Below are 16,520 nucleotides of genomic sequence, written 5' to 3'. Positions count from 1 at the left end.
AGTATAATGGTAGTATGTTATTTGAAATCAGTCAAAGTTCCTGTTTTAAAAGGAAACACAGCAACACAGGAAAGAAAATTCCTGCGATTTCATAACGCCTTTAATAATGAACCATGCCCAACTATCTCTAATGCCACACAAGAGTACCAAGTATATCCCATCATTTTCAAGAACTCCAATGTACGTTAAATTCATAAGATATTACATGTTATATGGTAGTAAATGTAAAGTGTTGCCTTTTTGTTCTCTGTGCTGAGATGAGTATGTGTATTTTGTGAATGTTTGCAACTGCTTTTAATCACTTAATTAGATTAAATTACGATTCTCGGTACTGGCAGGAAATGACTGAGGTGCCCTTGAGCAAGCCACCTAACCTCAAATCTCTCCCCGGGAGCCGCAGTGAATGGCTGCCCACTGCTCCGGTTGTGTGTGTCCACACTTGGCAGTGTGTGTGTGTGTCTTCACTACTCACTGCTCCTAATGTGTGTGCACTAACGTGGATGGGTTAAATGCAGAGGACAAATTCCGAGTATGGATTACCATACTTGGCCTTCACTTCATGTCACTTCACTTCAAAATTAAATGGTGCTGTCTGCTACATATAGGGACTACTAAACAGACATTTTAAACTTCATTTTAAAGTGGAAAATACTGAAAAGTTGTACAAAGATTGCAAGTGTGGGAACTAGGACAAGAGTACCAAGAATATCCCATCATTTTCAAGAACTCCAATGTACGTTAAATTCATAAATTATTTGGTAGTAAATGTAAAGTGTTGCCTTTTTGTTTTCTGTGCTGAGATGATCATGTGTATTTTGTGAATGTTTGCAACTGCTTTTAATCACTTAATTAGATTAAATTGCGATTCTCAGTACTGGCAGGAAATGATGTTGACTTTAAATGCATAAGTTAATGTTGTGAACTACATACGTACAATAGATAACACACGTTCTCTACATATTTCTATAGATTTTATTTATTGTATCTTTACTGTTAACAAAGCAGCTAGGGCTTAAAGCATGTGCTGTTTGCCTTTGCACTTTCAAGCACGTTGCAGATTATAAATCAGGTTTCTTGTTTTGATGACCTACATTTGCATTAGCGCACGCGTATGTGTGTGTTTGACTGCAAGTATGTATGTCAGTTTTGAGTATGTGAGCTCGTGGCCCCTCCCCAGTAACAGGAGCCTGCTCACTGTGGAAAACAGCCTCACTCGAACACGGAAGTGACGCCGCACTAGAATCCCCCCGTACTTCCGATCTTCAGCTCTGCTGAGACTCATCTAAGCGAACGGATCGGCTCTCTGTCCCAATATCTCTCTTCAGCCAGCGTCGAGTGGCGACCCGACACGGTCCGGCAGGTGAGTAAAGTCAGTATGTTGGGTACGACGGGGGGCTTTAAACGATCAGAGCAGCGGCTTTATCGAGCGAACAAAAATGGCCTTGTTTACATACGAATCCCCGAGCTGGAGTGCGCGCTAGCGGATGATTGTGAATAATGCCTTTAAAACGATATTACACGATCTATGCATTCGCTTAAACAAGTTTAATCTGACTATATGCACTTCAAACTGCGGGATGTGTGTATTGAAACTGTAAATATTAAGAAGGACAAAGCGGGAGAAAGGACTCTGCGCATCGATGGGTCTGCTGTATTTATGTGCAGTGCTGATCTAGAGTAGCAACAGCTGGTGCGGCCCGATTCATATGGGGTAAACAAAGCAGAAACCGTACTGTCCGTACCGTGAGTTTGCAGTATTTGCTCACCCCCACCCGACACCTACGCACTTAAACCATGATCCCTAACCCAGCTGAGTGTGATATTATGCGTGCCACCCAGCGCCGCACGCTATTTATAGTCCCGGGTGGAATGTGAGGGATAGACGGTGCCCGAGCGTGTGGGACCGGGCCAGGTCGTCCCATGACTGTGGGGTTCCAACCAATCCGGTACCGGACCGGACAGCTGCAGCCGCTCACCGACCCCGTGCTCACGTTGAGTCGAATGTGCAGTGATTGTTTATTCAGTTGGAATCGGTGACTGTCATCACATCAGCAGGCGCGCGCGCACACGCAGAGCTCTGATCTCTGTGATCATCTGACGCGCGGGCACGCGGCCTGCCCTGCTCCTGCTGTCCGGTTGGACTGTGTCAGTACACCGTGTAATCCGTTAAAACGAAGCACTAAGCCGCTCTGCATGTGAGTTTATGATTGTCTTACCCTCAAAGACATTCTTGGTGACCGTTAATTCGGAGACCAACATCTACAAGTACAACCTTCAGATAGTTTCCAGCTTTCCACGCCATGGTGTGTTGATTGTAAATAATGGAACAGCTCCTTGACCAGTGGTTCAAGCTTAGCGAGTGTCATTGAAATTGAGTACACTTGCAAGGCCACTTTTACCATTTAAATTCTCTCTTGGAAGTAACTACCAATCCAAGTTTGGACACAACTACCCACTAAAAAAAAACACCCATCCCATTCATTTAGAATGATAACTTAAACCTTTAAAGACAGACTTACTACAAGCTTTTTAATCGAAAGTAGGCTACATACATGCTTTTGATGAAGCTGTTAGTGTGCATTATTTCAACTTATTTAAAAAAAATAATTGTTAAACCTTGGTATTCCTGCTGAAAAACTACATTACCCATGATTCTGCCGAGAATTATCCAGCAATCAGAGATTCACAGCAAGCACCAAAAGAACAAAATATGTATGTCATTAAATCAGGATTTTTAAATGTATGAATATTAAGTTTTATTTGATTGACATTTGCAATGCTTCATGGGATTGCAGTTCTTTTCCTCATTAAAGCGTTACACAGTCTCACATTTGTCTTTTTGTCCAATTTATTGCCTCAGAAAAGTAAAAAAAAAAAATGTTATTCACCTTGTAACTGGTTGGTTTGGTTCATGGCTTATAACTCTAATGAAGACTTTAAATATCCCTATTGGAAAAATACTTCTTGTTCCAAGGCTGCTGAGTGGGCGGCTCAGTGGAATACTTGATTCTGATTAGTCGATTGCTGGATTGAATATCAATTATTCTTATAAATATTTAACAAGTAATTAAACAAGCTTTTAAAATAACTCTAATCAGTATTTCATGTCCATGTATTTACGCAGTTGTATAATAATTATATTATTATCTGTTATTATCGCACCGATAATGTACAGTCAGATGGTCATTATCGCAAAACAAATACCAAAAATACCAGGATTCGGAAATCATTTAAACTCAAATCAATATTTCATGTCACGTCCATTCATATTTTTATGTAGCTGTGTATTAAATGGGGAAAGGTACAGTCAACCAGTCATTTTCACAAAATAAATACCTTTAGGACAATGGCAGACTGTCTGAATAAATAAAAAAAGATAGGTTTGTATAGAGAATCATTGACCATTTAAGCATAAGTTTTTAGACACTATAAGATTGTGAAATTTTTTATATAAATGATAGTTACCAAATAATGTGTTTTTGTTCTCTCTTTCAGTATTTTTTCTCTGTCTGAGCTCATCCCTCTCTCCAGTTCCTCATGAGTGACGGGGAGTGTGATTTCTTTTGCTTTTTTCGGTGCTGCTAAAAGCCACAGGCCCCCCCCCCCCCCGGGATCGGTGGTGCAGTCTGGGGCAGAGAGGAGCAGCTCAGTAGCTGCTGATTAGTGGAGAGCAGCTGTCAGTCAGGGAAAGGTCAGGCCCAGAGGGCTATGTCTGTGGATATGAGTAGCCAAGCCTCAGACAGTAACGAGGAATTCGAAGATGATGAAGACATCGTAGAGGGCGACATCCCTGATTATTATGAAGACCTTGATGACGACGTGGCGGTAGAAGAACCATTTGACCCGGAAAAGTACCAGTTCAATTGCTTGACATACAGAGATAGTCAGAAGGTACTAACTGAGGAAGTCAACAATGTAGCCACTGCCCTGAAGGTGAGTGACAATGTTTAGTAGGATTAGTGTTGTGACTGACAATATTTAGCTGTTTATTTATATCTTCCCAAACTATAAATAAAGACTAATCCTTTCTCTCCCTTTAGGTGTCACCAGCTGTAGCCAAACTGGTCCTTGTACATTTTCACTGGCAAGTGACTCAAATACTCGAAAGGTAATTAAGTACAACAAAGCATGCACTCACAAATATGCACACTTGGGTAGTTGACATGAAAAGTTGATGATAGTGGTGTGATATTCTATACTTCATTTTAATGATTTTTTTATCTAAAAATGATTTTTTTTTTCTCAAAATGATTTAAACAAATGTTTTTCTAATCCTTGTATAATTACTAATGCTATTTTGTGACATCTGAGAGACTACACTACCGTTCAAAAGTTTGGGGGCAGTAAGAGGTTTTTTATTTTATTTTATTTTTTTAGAGGAGGAAGAAGAAATGTAACACTTGACTTTATTTTACAGTGTCCTTGTTACATATGTTACATGTACAGTACTTACTATAGTAATAACAGTAAATTATGGAAAATTAAATGCAACTAACCATAAACCTAATTGTACCCTAACCCTATAGCAAATACATGTTGTTAATTAATATTACTCCGTACTTAAATATATAATTACACTGTAACAATCACACCTTAAACTCTGCATGAAATCAAATTTGACAAATCTTCTTTTTATATGTAATATTGTAGTGTTTATTATAAATGATTTATCTGTGCACTTCATTATTTATTTTTAATTCATGTACCCTTATAATCTTTAATCAAATACATTACCCTTCCCTCCCCCCTCGAAATGACCTCTCTTCTCTTTCGGTCACGTGCCATGGCGAAAGGGTGCGGCCAGAGCCGATGAGGGTGCGGCTATCGGTGTTTGTCTCGTTTCGCGGGAGGCTCATATAAATATGCTCTGATTCCTGCCTGAAAATTTAGCTGCTCGTCCTCGTTCTCGTCGCTGGGCTCCTCAATTAAAAATCCTTCATGGGAGGGTAACGGTGGGGAAGTCCGGTGGAGAGAAATCCTCCACAACTGAATGTAAACCGGCATTCAAATCTGCCTCCATTTTGTTTGCAACGCCCAACCTCCAACGATCCAATCAATTCCCGAAGGACGAAATCAAGCCCCGCCCTACATTTTTTTTTTCACAACAACAAGGAAAAAATGACAATCTCAACTTCCGTTTCATGCCGACTTTAAAATAAAGTGTAGCCGAAGAAATTAATACTTTTAATCAGCAATGACGTATTGAAATTTAAAATTGACAGTAAAGGCAAATGATTTCTATCTTAAATAAATGCTGTTTTTTTTTGTACTTTCTATTTATCAAAGGATCCTGTAAAAATGTATCAGCATATTAAAATGATTTCTTAATAGTCATGTGACACTGAAGACTGGAGTAATGTTGCTGAAAATTCAGCTTTACCATCACCGGAATACATTGCCTTTTAAAATATTAAAAGAGAAAACAATTATTTCAAACTGTAATATTTTACTATATTACTGTTTTTACAGTATTTTTGATTAAATGCTGCCTTTGTGAGCATATGGGACTTAAAAGCATTAAAAAAAATCTTACCATCCGCAAACTTTTGAATGGTATTGTATATGTAATGTCACTGCATGACTAGGTGAACAGGAAAAATACTTTCAGGTCATTTAAAATAGTGAAAATGCAGCTTAATACTGCTAAAATACTCGCTACATTAAAAAAAAATGTATCCTAAAATCTTGACGTTGAAAATAAAGTCTGTCTCAATATTTTTCTTGTGTTTGAAGGTATAAGTCCAACTCTTCGCAGTTGCTCTGTGAAGCCCACACCCAGCCCACAAGCACCTGCAGATCTCTCACTGTGAGTTCCCATAATGTGTCTTTACTCATGACAACTGCCATTTAAAGCTCTGTTTTACATTGTTAACATTTGGTTTCTTACAAAACCCCTTTAAACTTGAGTTCTGAGACAAAAAATGTGCAACTTGAAACCTGTTCTTTGTCAAATTGCAGATTGAATTGAGTATGGTGTGTGTGTGCAGTGTACAGTCATAAAGTTTTTTTTTAAGTGATAATGACCAGCTGTCTGTACTTCATCCCGCTTCTTGCACGGCTTGCCAAATCAGAAATGGGCATGAAATATCGATTCAAGTTGAATTTATTTTATTATATGAGACTGAGATTTGAAATGCAAGAAACCAACACAACTATGGAAAAATGGTTGTCTGGGACAAAAGTTGATTATACTGTTTTCAATCATTACTGCATCTTAGAAGTACTTCCTTCTCTTGACATGTCTGTGTTTTCAGGCTGGGACGTCACTGCAGTGTGGGGTGTGTCTGCAGCTGGTCCGGAGAGACTCTCTCCTCTCTCTACCCTGTCAGCACTCCTTCTGCAAGGCATGCTGGGAGCAGCATTGCACTGTACTTGTCAAAGATGGTGTGGGCGTAGGTGAGTATGCACGTGCACATACACACTTTGAGCACAGTGTGCAGTATGTATTGCTGATTAGAGCGATCTGGTTATCTGATCTCCTCTATGGATTGTGTTTGTCTATAGAGATCTCCTGCATGGCGCAGGAATGCTCTCTTCGCATACCAGAGGATTTTGTTCTTCCTCTGCTGCCCAGCGAGGAACTGAAAGATAAATACAGACGCTACCTCTTCAGGGACTACGTGGAGGTGTGTGTCAGTCTAGGGATGCACTCAATGTGTCCGTACCATATCTGTTATCTGCCAAATTTAGAGATTATTTTCGCCTATTTTTATATCTAGATTACTTTGCTTACATCTCAGTCATCTTTAAGAACATTATATTATTATATTATAGAATTATTATACACTACCAGTCAATAGGGTTTAAAAAAAGAAAAGAAAAGGAAATTAATACTTTTATTCAGCAAGGATAAATTAAATTGATCAAAGACTGAAAATAAAACCTTTTTGTTCTATTTCATTTGAACTTTTCATCAAAGAATCACGGTTTCCATAAAAATATTAAGCAGCACAACTGTTTTCAACATTTATAATAATAATAAAATATTTCTTGAGCCCCAAATCCACATATTAGAATGATTTCTGAAGGATCATGTGACTGAAGACTGGTGTAATGATGCTGAAAATTCAGCTTTACCATAACAGGAGTAATGGTTTTTTTTTTTACATGTTTTTACTTCATTTTTGATCAAATAAATTCAGCCTTGGTGAGCATAAAAGACTTTGTTCAAAAAATCCCTAAGTACAGATCCCAAACGTTTGAACGGTAGTGTGTATTAAATTTGAATGTAAAACATTTAATTTAAACCGACTGATTTTAGTTTTGGGAGTTTATTTTTTTTATTTTATTTTTATATTGGCCATTCAGTGGTTATTAGTACTTAAAAATTCTGTCAGATAGTACTTATTTTGATGACATTTTGAGTTTTATCACATTCTAGAAAGTCACTGATTACTCTTAACCTGCTCATGTTTGTGTCTGCAGAGTCATTTCCAGCTGCAGTTGTGTCCTGGTGCCGACTGTCCGATAGTTATACAGGTGCAGGAACCTCGAGCTCGTAGAGTCCAATGCAGCCGCTGCCAAGAAGTCTTCTGGTATTACACACCATTACACTTGCACACACTCCTCAGTTGCTAGCATAATACATGTGATGTCAGAGTGCACGTGATTGCATGTGCGTTTGGATTGACTGTCTGTCTGGCTTCAGTTTTAAGTGCAGACAGATGTATCACGCCCCCACAGACTGTGCTATCATCCGCAAATGGCTGACGAAATGTGCAGATGACTCTGAGACGGCCAACTACATCAGTGCACACACTAAAGACGTAAGAAAGCACACACAGATACATTTAGGATGGTCAAATGAAGTATATACTGTAGATAGTTAGTTAAGTTTGATAGTTACGATATAATTAATATCATTTTATCCTAATGTTTGGATTTTGTCCACAGTGCCCTAAGTGCAATATCTGCATTGAGAAGAATGGAGGCTGCAACCACATGGTGAATAGTATATTAATTATTTTCCATTACCTGCACACTTTGTAGTGCACTTAATGAAACACCCAGCATGTCAGAGTACTACTTTATTAGTTTGTCAACTTTTTAAAAGAGGTCTCTTATGCTTACCAAGGCTGCATTTATTTGATAAAGTACAGTAAAAACAGTAATATTGTGAAATATTATTACAATTTAAATAGTGATGAAACTGTCACTAACCACAATAGAATTCCTGATTGTTAGTATTACTGTTAAATATTTGTTATTATCATTTAAAACCGTATTTGATTACCGTGATAAAAAAAAACAGTAAATACTGTCCAACGTTAAAGTCAGCATGAAATAGAATCGTGATAGTCTTTTCTTCCCTACTGTGATTTATATCCCAGTGAAACAGCTTCTCGAACAAGAAAAAAAAAGTGTAGGGCGGTACTTTATTTTTTGCCATCAGGAATTGGTTGGATCGTTGTGGTTTGCTATTGCTGTGATGTCATGTCATGTGAGTGACAGGTTGTCCCGTCCTCACACCAGTAAACTTTTTCAGAGAAGAGATGTTGTTACAAGAGGGAGGGGAAGTTATTTTGATTAAAGATTACGAGGGCAGATTCATTTAAAAAAAAAAATAAATAAATAATAATGTGCATGGATGAATTATTTTAAATAAATACTGCAATATTCCATGAAAAGTAAGAATTGTCCATTTGGATTTCCTGGTGCAGCGTAGGTTTTGTTTTGTGTGAAAACATAAACGGCGGAAGGCAGTGAGAGGTTTTACAGCCTTAATATGACGAGTACTGAAATTTATGACTGAATGTATCTCTGAAGGGAACCGACTTCCTTCAGAAAAGTTTTGATGGCATTTACTCTCTCATCTTACCTCCATTTACAGCGGTTACCAGGGAAACATCTCAATTTATGCTGTTCCAGTAGTGCCACCTACTGGCAGAGAGTGGATTTACATTATGATTCAGCCTGTCTGCCCTTTTTGTTTAGAGTAGACCAATGCGAAAATCTGACCTAATTTATATGCAGTTTTGTAAATTTAAACTTCTTGATGGAAAGCGTCTTGATCCAAAAATCTTACCAGTTCGGATGAGGTATTTGAATTATTCATGGAGCAGATAAAATGCCTATAATCATGTAATCAGTATAACCTATATAAAATAATTTCTCATTTGATCCCTTTTCGTAAAAATGGTTTAAATGCTGGAATGTGTAGTTTATCATTTTATAAAACTTTATTTACCATGTAGAGATAGTAGATAACATGGTTTTTGCAAGTCACCCAAGTTCCCAACCAATTTTTTATTATTATTTTTTTTTTCATTTTTAATCCGCCCATTGTTTTTATGAACATTTCTAGCACTTTTTAACAATATCATGAGATTGATAACCGTGATTTTGGTCACTATAATCATATGATGAAGTTTTCTCACCATTTAATCTCTTAATTTGAAATTACAGTTTTCTTTTTCAATATTTATTAAAATTAAAATGAATATTCCTGTGATGGCAAATCTAAATTTTCACCTCTCATTATTCCAGTCTTTAGTGTCACATGATCCTTTAGAAATCATTCTGATTTGATGCCCAAGAAACATTTCTAAGTATTATCAATGTTGAAAACAGTTGTGCTGCTCAATATTTTTGTAGAAACCGCAATCCATTTTTTGGGCTTCTTTGATGAATAGAAGGTTCAAGAAATATATTTTATATCATTTTTTTAGGAACAATGTAAAAGTTTTTGTCATCGCTTATTTAATTGAATGCATCCTTGCTGAACAAAAGTATTATTTCTTTAAAAAAATCGTACTGACACTTTTTGAACAGCAGTGTGTGTTTAGACTGAGAATGTTGATAAAATGGGCATGTTTTTACTTAACATCTTTTTCTCTCTCTTTCTCTTTCCAGCAATGCTCAAAGTGTAAACATGGTATGTTTTACCCAGTGATTTTTAGTTACTTGAAATCCCTTTTGAGTAGTAAAGTGGTCTTGATTTTAATTGCATTGTTTTGGCTGTGTAGATTTCTGCTGGATGTGTCTGGGTGATTGGAAGACTCATGGGAGTGAGTACTACGAGTGCAGTCGCTACAAAGAGAACCCAGACATAGTGAATCAGAGCCAGCAGGCCCAGGCCAGAGAGGCCCTCAAGAAATACCTGTTCTACTTTGAGAGGGTAAGACAAAAAATGATAAATCAAAAATAAATCTCTTTGGGGGAAGAAAAAAAAAAGTCCATTTCTGTGGTGCACATATAGTTGCTGCCTATATAGTGTTCTGTTTCAAAAAGAAAGCTGCCTGTTAGGGAAACAAGAGAGCTCACTAGATTTTGGAACTGAGCTGTTATATCATTGTATTTATATTAGTGCTGTCAAATCGATTAATCTCATCTAACAAAAGTTAGTTTTTGTTTATATAATATATATATGTGTGTGTGTGTGTGTGTGTGTGTGGGTCAATGACGTATAAGGATTTTCAACAGGCCAATTTTAAAATACGAAAATTAACAATATATATTGCAATTGTTCAATCATTACGAATGTTGTGTACATAAAAATTCAAATAAAAAAATTTAATTAAGTGATTTTAGTGTTTTTTCATCTAGATTAATTGTCCATAGGCTTAAAAAATGTCATGTGGGGCGACCGTGATTTATCTTAAAATTAATTAATTTCCTTAACATAAATGTATTTTTTTTTACATGTTCTCAGTAATTAAAGTGTTTAAAAACAGAGTATTTGAATTTCTTTTGAGTTTTTGTATATAATGATCTCATATTTTTGTTCTGCAATTTCAGTCGCCTTCTAAAATGCAGTTAACAGACTTATTTTTCCTGTAAATCGCATAAAACTGATAGAAATGTTTTAAAAATATAATTTACTAAAGCATACTGTATCAGTGATTCATATTTCAGCCACAGAAATAAGATATTTTATTTTAAATTTAATACAGTGATAGCTTTTATTGGTCGCACCACATGATAATTGGTCGCTCCAAATGACACGAAAACCTTATATAGTTAAAAATCTATTTAAAGAGATCAATGAACAATACATTTTATACAAAATGTTTTATTTAAACCAGATTTTATACAAATTTCACAGAATTTTCCTGAACATAAACATTTTATAAACTCACTTTTATAAAAAAAAAATCACTTCACAAGCACCATTTAATTTAACTTGACTTAGAATTTCTTTCTAACAAATAATAATGTTATAGATATAAATTATTTCATAAAAGTATTGTATACAGATAACATTTGGGGTCAATAGTTTTTTAAAAGTAATTAATACTTTATTAATCAAGGACACATTCAGTGTCACATTCAGGCGCAGGCTATAATGTTCCGAAAGATTCTATTTCAAATAATTGCTGTTCTTTTGAACTTTATATTCATCAAATAATCCTGACATATAAAATGTATCACAGTAATCCAAAATGTATCACAGTTTCCCAAAAAAATATGAACATTGATAATAATCAGAAATGTTTCTTGAGCAGCAAATCATTAGTGACCCTGGATCACAAAACCAGTCACAAGTCGCACGGGGTATTTGTGGCAATAGCCAACAATACATTGTATGGGTCAAAATTATTATTATTAATTCCAAAAAATCATTAGGATATTAAATAAAGATCATGTTTTATATTTTGTAAATGTCCTACCATAAATTTATAAACATTTATTTTTGTGAGTGAATATAGCAATATTGCAAACATAAATGGACAACTTTAAAGGCGATTTTCTCAATGTTTCGATTTTGTAGCACCCTCAGAATCTAGATTTTCAGTTGTATCGGCCAAATATTGTTCTATCTTAACAAATCATATATCAATGGAAAGCTTTTTAATTCAGCTTTCATATGATGTATAAATCTCAATTTCAAAAAATTTACCCATGTGACATTGACCCATTGAGTGGTTTTGTGGTCTAGGGTTACATATTAGAATTATTTCTGAAGGATCATGTGACACTGAAAACTGGAGTAATGATGCTGAAAATTCAGCTTTGATCATAGGAATAAATTACAGTTTACTATATATTCACATAGAAAACAGATATTTTAAACTGTAATAATATTTCACTCTTCTCCTATCAAGGTACTCTGCTCTTGCTGCAGGGTTAGAATTTTTTGGCTTGGCAGTGGCATCTGGTAAAATAGATTAAAATAGTTTAAAATAAATAAATAGGCAATAATAAATACACTACTAATAAATGCATTATTACTAAACTGAAATTACATGCTCTAATTTTTTTTTGTTGCATTTTTCTCATATTGTACAAAGAGTAAACACAAACTGTCTGAAATCTATAAAAAAGATCCCAAATTGCATAAAAATCTATTCCAAATGATACTAAAGTAAAGTACTTTTTTTATATAAACCGTCAATTGAATATAAAAGCATAAAACTGCCAATCTAGGACATATATCTATCATGGAAAACAGTCTGCAGTGGTCGCACCACATGATATTTGGTCGCACCACATGATATTTTCAAATTCAATCATAATTTACAGGCACAGAATTGGCCACCTTAACAAAACAAGCTAGTTTGCCAAAAAAGGTCACTATGAAATTTATAATAAAAATATATATTTGTAGAAATAACTTTAATATTATATTTTTTTTGAGGTCACACCACATGACATCCAAATGTGGCAACTACATACCAACCATTACAAAGGTTTATTTTTTTTCCAATTTGAGAGAATTACAAACCTGCTTGCTGCTTCCATGGGTCCTTGGTAAATTGGTTTATGATGTAACTTACTGTGTTTGAATAGTTTTCAACATATAAGTCCCAAAATGGTAGTTCCTTGATGGTCGCACCACATGATATTTCATAAAATGGACATCATCGGACAAAGTTTGTTTGTATATTATGATGGAAATATAAATACAAATGCTTTGAATTTTTTTAAAGGATTACAAAACATTTTGGAAATCATGCCAAATAGTGCAGAAAATAAATTTGAATAAATTCAGAGTAATTTCAAAGACGTTTTCAAAACAGAAGTTATGGCCGGACGGTCGCACCACATGATGTTTTGACACTTTAAATAACAAAAAAAATAACAAATAAATAAAGGTTTTTTAAAAGTTAAAGTGAGTACATACATGGCAGAGGTACTATAAATATACAGTATCCTTTTATGCATTTAAACCCATTTTTGCCTGAAAAAATGCAACCGGACAGAAAATTTAGGCGTCACGTCATTGACCCGTATATACACACATATACAGACACGCACACACATATATTATATAAACAAAACGTTTGTCACATGCAAGTAATCGCGATTAATTGATTTGACCGCACTAATTTGTTCCAGAAACTAATTTTTATCTTAACTGTATTGACAGTTAATTACTTGAAATGTTTATATGCAAGCATTAATCCTTGCATTGTCTGTGTGTGTTCAGTGGGAGAACCACAATAAGAGCATGCAGCTGGAGGCACAGACATACCAGCGGATCCAGGAGAAGATTCAGGAGCGAGTCATGAATAATCTGGGTACCTGGATCGACTGGCAGTACCTGCAGAATGCTGCCAAGCTACTGGCCAAGGTACAGGCTGAATCCGGCTGTATTCCACACCAGGGTTGCATGCTATTTTTCTGAGTAAAATTGTGATTTAAAGTGCCATTTAAAAAAAACAAACATAAAATAAAGTTTCAGGTTTGCTGTGCTTGTTTTTAAGGCTGCACAATTTGGCCTAGCATTTTGTGATTTTTATATATCTACAGTATATAACTATAAAACATATTTGGTTATTATTATTATTATTATTACTAAATAAGAATATTAAACAAAATAATAGACCTTATTATTGTTATATTTCACTATTTAATATAAATTGAGTTGTAAATTGGATTTATAACAAGTTTGGTTGGCACATGTTGCTTTCCCAAATGCATGTTATAAGTGAGCTAAACTTACTGTGAAGTGAAAACACAGATCATGAGCTGCTCACGTTAAAGAACACAGTGCCGCTCTTCACTCTAAAACACTCTGCGCATATATTAATTTAATTAAATCTTAACCTTTGCGATTTTGATAATCGCACTAAGCCATATTGTGATTTTTGGTTTTATTTTGATAAATCTTGCAGTCCTATTCTGCAGACACAAGTGTTCATGCACAAGCGTCCGTGTTTCCACACACTCACGCTGTCTTTGTTTTCTCTTAGTGTCGTTATACACTGCAGTACACCTATCCTTATGCCTACTACATGGAGTCTGGACCCCTCAAAAAACTGGTAAGCAACTGCGTTAAATGTGTGAATCTCTCACTGAAGATCAAAGATCTCTTTAAGATCTGTCCTTGGTAATGGGAAATCTCATTTTTATTTCCTGTAGTTTGAGTATCAGCAGGCTCAGCTGGAGGCGGAGATCGAGAACCTGTCATGGAAAGTGGAGAGAGCAGACAGTTATGAGAGAGGAGAGCCGAGTGCTAATGATAGAGGGGTGAGAGATGGAACAAAGACTGAAGGAAGTTGTGAACAGGAACTGAAAAATAAAAGCACAAATTCATCTCTTCTTTTTCTCTCTCTCTCTCTCTCTCTCTCTCTCTCTCTGCAGGATCTGGAGAATCAGATGCACATTGCTGAGCAGAAGAGACGGACGCTGCTGAAGGATTTCCACGACACCTGAACATCCGTCCATCGAGTCCATGTCAAGTTCGCTCTTCTCTCAACTGTCTTGCCCCCTTCTCTCCAAAGATACCCCTCCACTTTTTTTGTCAAATCTACACTGCATCTCAAAATATTTTGTCCATCTCTGTTTTTCTCATTTATAGCGTCTCTTTTCAAAGCTGTATTTTTACCCTTTTTGTTAATTTTTTCCTTCATCAGTTCCCCTGTTTTGTTTTGTTTTGTTTTTGCTTTGTAATCTTTACTTGGCTGCAGGGTTTGAGAATAGCACGATTGTATCCTAGCATTCACATTCACAAACATTGCATTCTCACATCCCCACGTCAGCTGACATTACACACACGACACATGCGCACCCACACACACTCAAAACACTCCACCGAAACGTTCTAACTCTTCTCTTCCTCCTCCATTGCTCCTGCCATAACTTCTGCCCTCTATTCTTCTCTCTCTTGCTTTCTTCTCGTGTTTTTTTTTTTTTCTTTTCTTTGAAAATGGCTGTTGATAGTTAGATCATTTAAAAAAAATCTGAAAATTTAAAAAAAGATGAAAAACAAATGATGCTGTAATTTTCAACGGTTGTACATTAATACAGAAATAGTTACTGAGAGAAAGTTTTTAAACCAGACAGTGACTCTTGTGTTTTCTTGTGTACACACACTTTTAAAAATGTATTTGCGCAACACTGCAGTTTTGGAAAGAACAAAAAAAGTCTACCAAGGGTACATTTATTTGATGGAAAAAAAAAAACAGTAAAAAGTGTAAGATTGTGATAGTATTACAATTTAAAATAACTTTTCTATTTTAATATATTTTAAAATAATTTATTTTAATATATTTTAAAATGTAATTAATTCCTGTCATGGCAAAGCTGAATTTTCAGTGTCATTACTCCAGTCTTCAGTGTCGCATGATCTTTCAGAAATCATTCCAATATGCTGATTTGGTAGAATCAGCTCACTGAAGATTTTTTTTATTATTAAATGATTTAATTTATTATTTTGTTATCAATAATATTAATTTAATAAATTATACCAAAATTGAAATGGTTGTGCTGCTAAATGTGTTGTGGAAACTGATTATATAATAAATCTTTTTCAGGATTTTTTTTATATAAAGTTAAACATTTATTTGAAATAGAAATCTTTTATAACATCAAATGTCTTTACTGGCATTTCTGATTAATTTAACGAATCCTTGCTAAATTAAAGTTTTTTTTTTAATTTATTTTTTATCATTGATCCCAGACTTTTCAACGGTAATAATAATTTGTTACATTTATACAGTGCTTTTCTGGGTACTCAAAGTGCTTTACATATGGGAAGTGGGGAATCTCCTCAACCACCACCAATGAGCATCATCCTCCTGGACCATGCGACCGTGCACCAGAACGCCCTCTACATGCCAGCTTACTGGTGGAGAGGAGACAGAGTGATGAAGCCTATCAGTATAGTAATAGTAGTATATTAAGTAAATGTAGTATGTGCATTTGAAATGGCATATGCATGTAACCACAGACTTTTTCAACCAGAGTTGCCTCTGACACCAGAATGTCAGAGCTGCCATATTTGAGTACATCTTTTTTTTTTTTTTATGCTATATTTTTTAGACAGGTTTGGTGGTGGCACATTGGCACAAACTGAATAATTGCACTGTTCTTACAAGATAATTATTACTATAGGCAAACCATGACCATGAAATAGTATACAACATTTGTTTTTATGGAAGTGTATAGAACAATAGTGTTTTATGAACCACTTCATGATTTAGCTAATCTCTGAGCACATTACTTCATTTTTTTTTTCATCAAAAGCCAAACATACACAACAAGGAAACGATGCAAAGTCAAAATTTCTGTTAGAGAAAAAAAAAATCATTACAATACAAAAATATTCATATTAAAATACAAGAAGAATAAAAGGA

At 35.3% G+C, this 16,520-nt stretch overlaps 1 protein-coding gene across 1 annotated transcript; it reads left to right on the top strand.

The window, feature by feature from the left end:
• Positions 1 to 1,196: 1,196 nt before the first annotated feature.
• Positions 1,197 to 15,223, top strand: arih2 (ariadne homolog 2). Its single transcript, XM_084389005.1, has 15 exons — positions 1,197 to 1,360; positions 3,496 to 3,933; positions 4,041 to 4,108; positions 5,734 to 5,806; positions 6,255 to 6,396; positions 6,505 to 6,626; positions 7,426 to 7,535; positions 7,649 to 7,766; positions 7,894 to 7,944; positions 9,853 to 9,874; positions 9,966 to 10,117; positions 13,370 to 13,513; positions 14,136 to 14,204; positions 14,305 to 14,412; positions 14,527 to 15,223. Exons 2-15 carry the CDS (start codon positions 3,709 to 3,711, stop codon positions 14,596 to 14,598), a joined length of 1,476 nt encoding a protein of 491 aa, XP_084245131.1. The 5' UTR covers positions 1,197 to 1,360; positions 3,496 to 3,708; the 3' UTR covers positions 14,599 to 15,223.
• Positions 15,224 to 16,520: the final 1,297 nt, after the last annotated feature.

This window comes from Rutilus rutilus (assembly GCF_951802725.1).
Source record: "Rutilus rutilus genome assembly, chromosome: 19".
Taxonomy (NCBI): Eukaryota; Metazoa; Chordata; class Actinopteri; order Cypriniformes; family Leuciscidae; genus Rutilus; species Rutilus rutilus.
The sequence above is the reverse complement of the archived record's forward strand: the minus strand, read 5'-3'. Positions and strand labels throughout refer to the sequence as shown.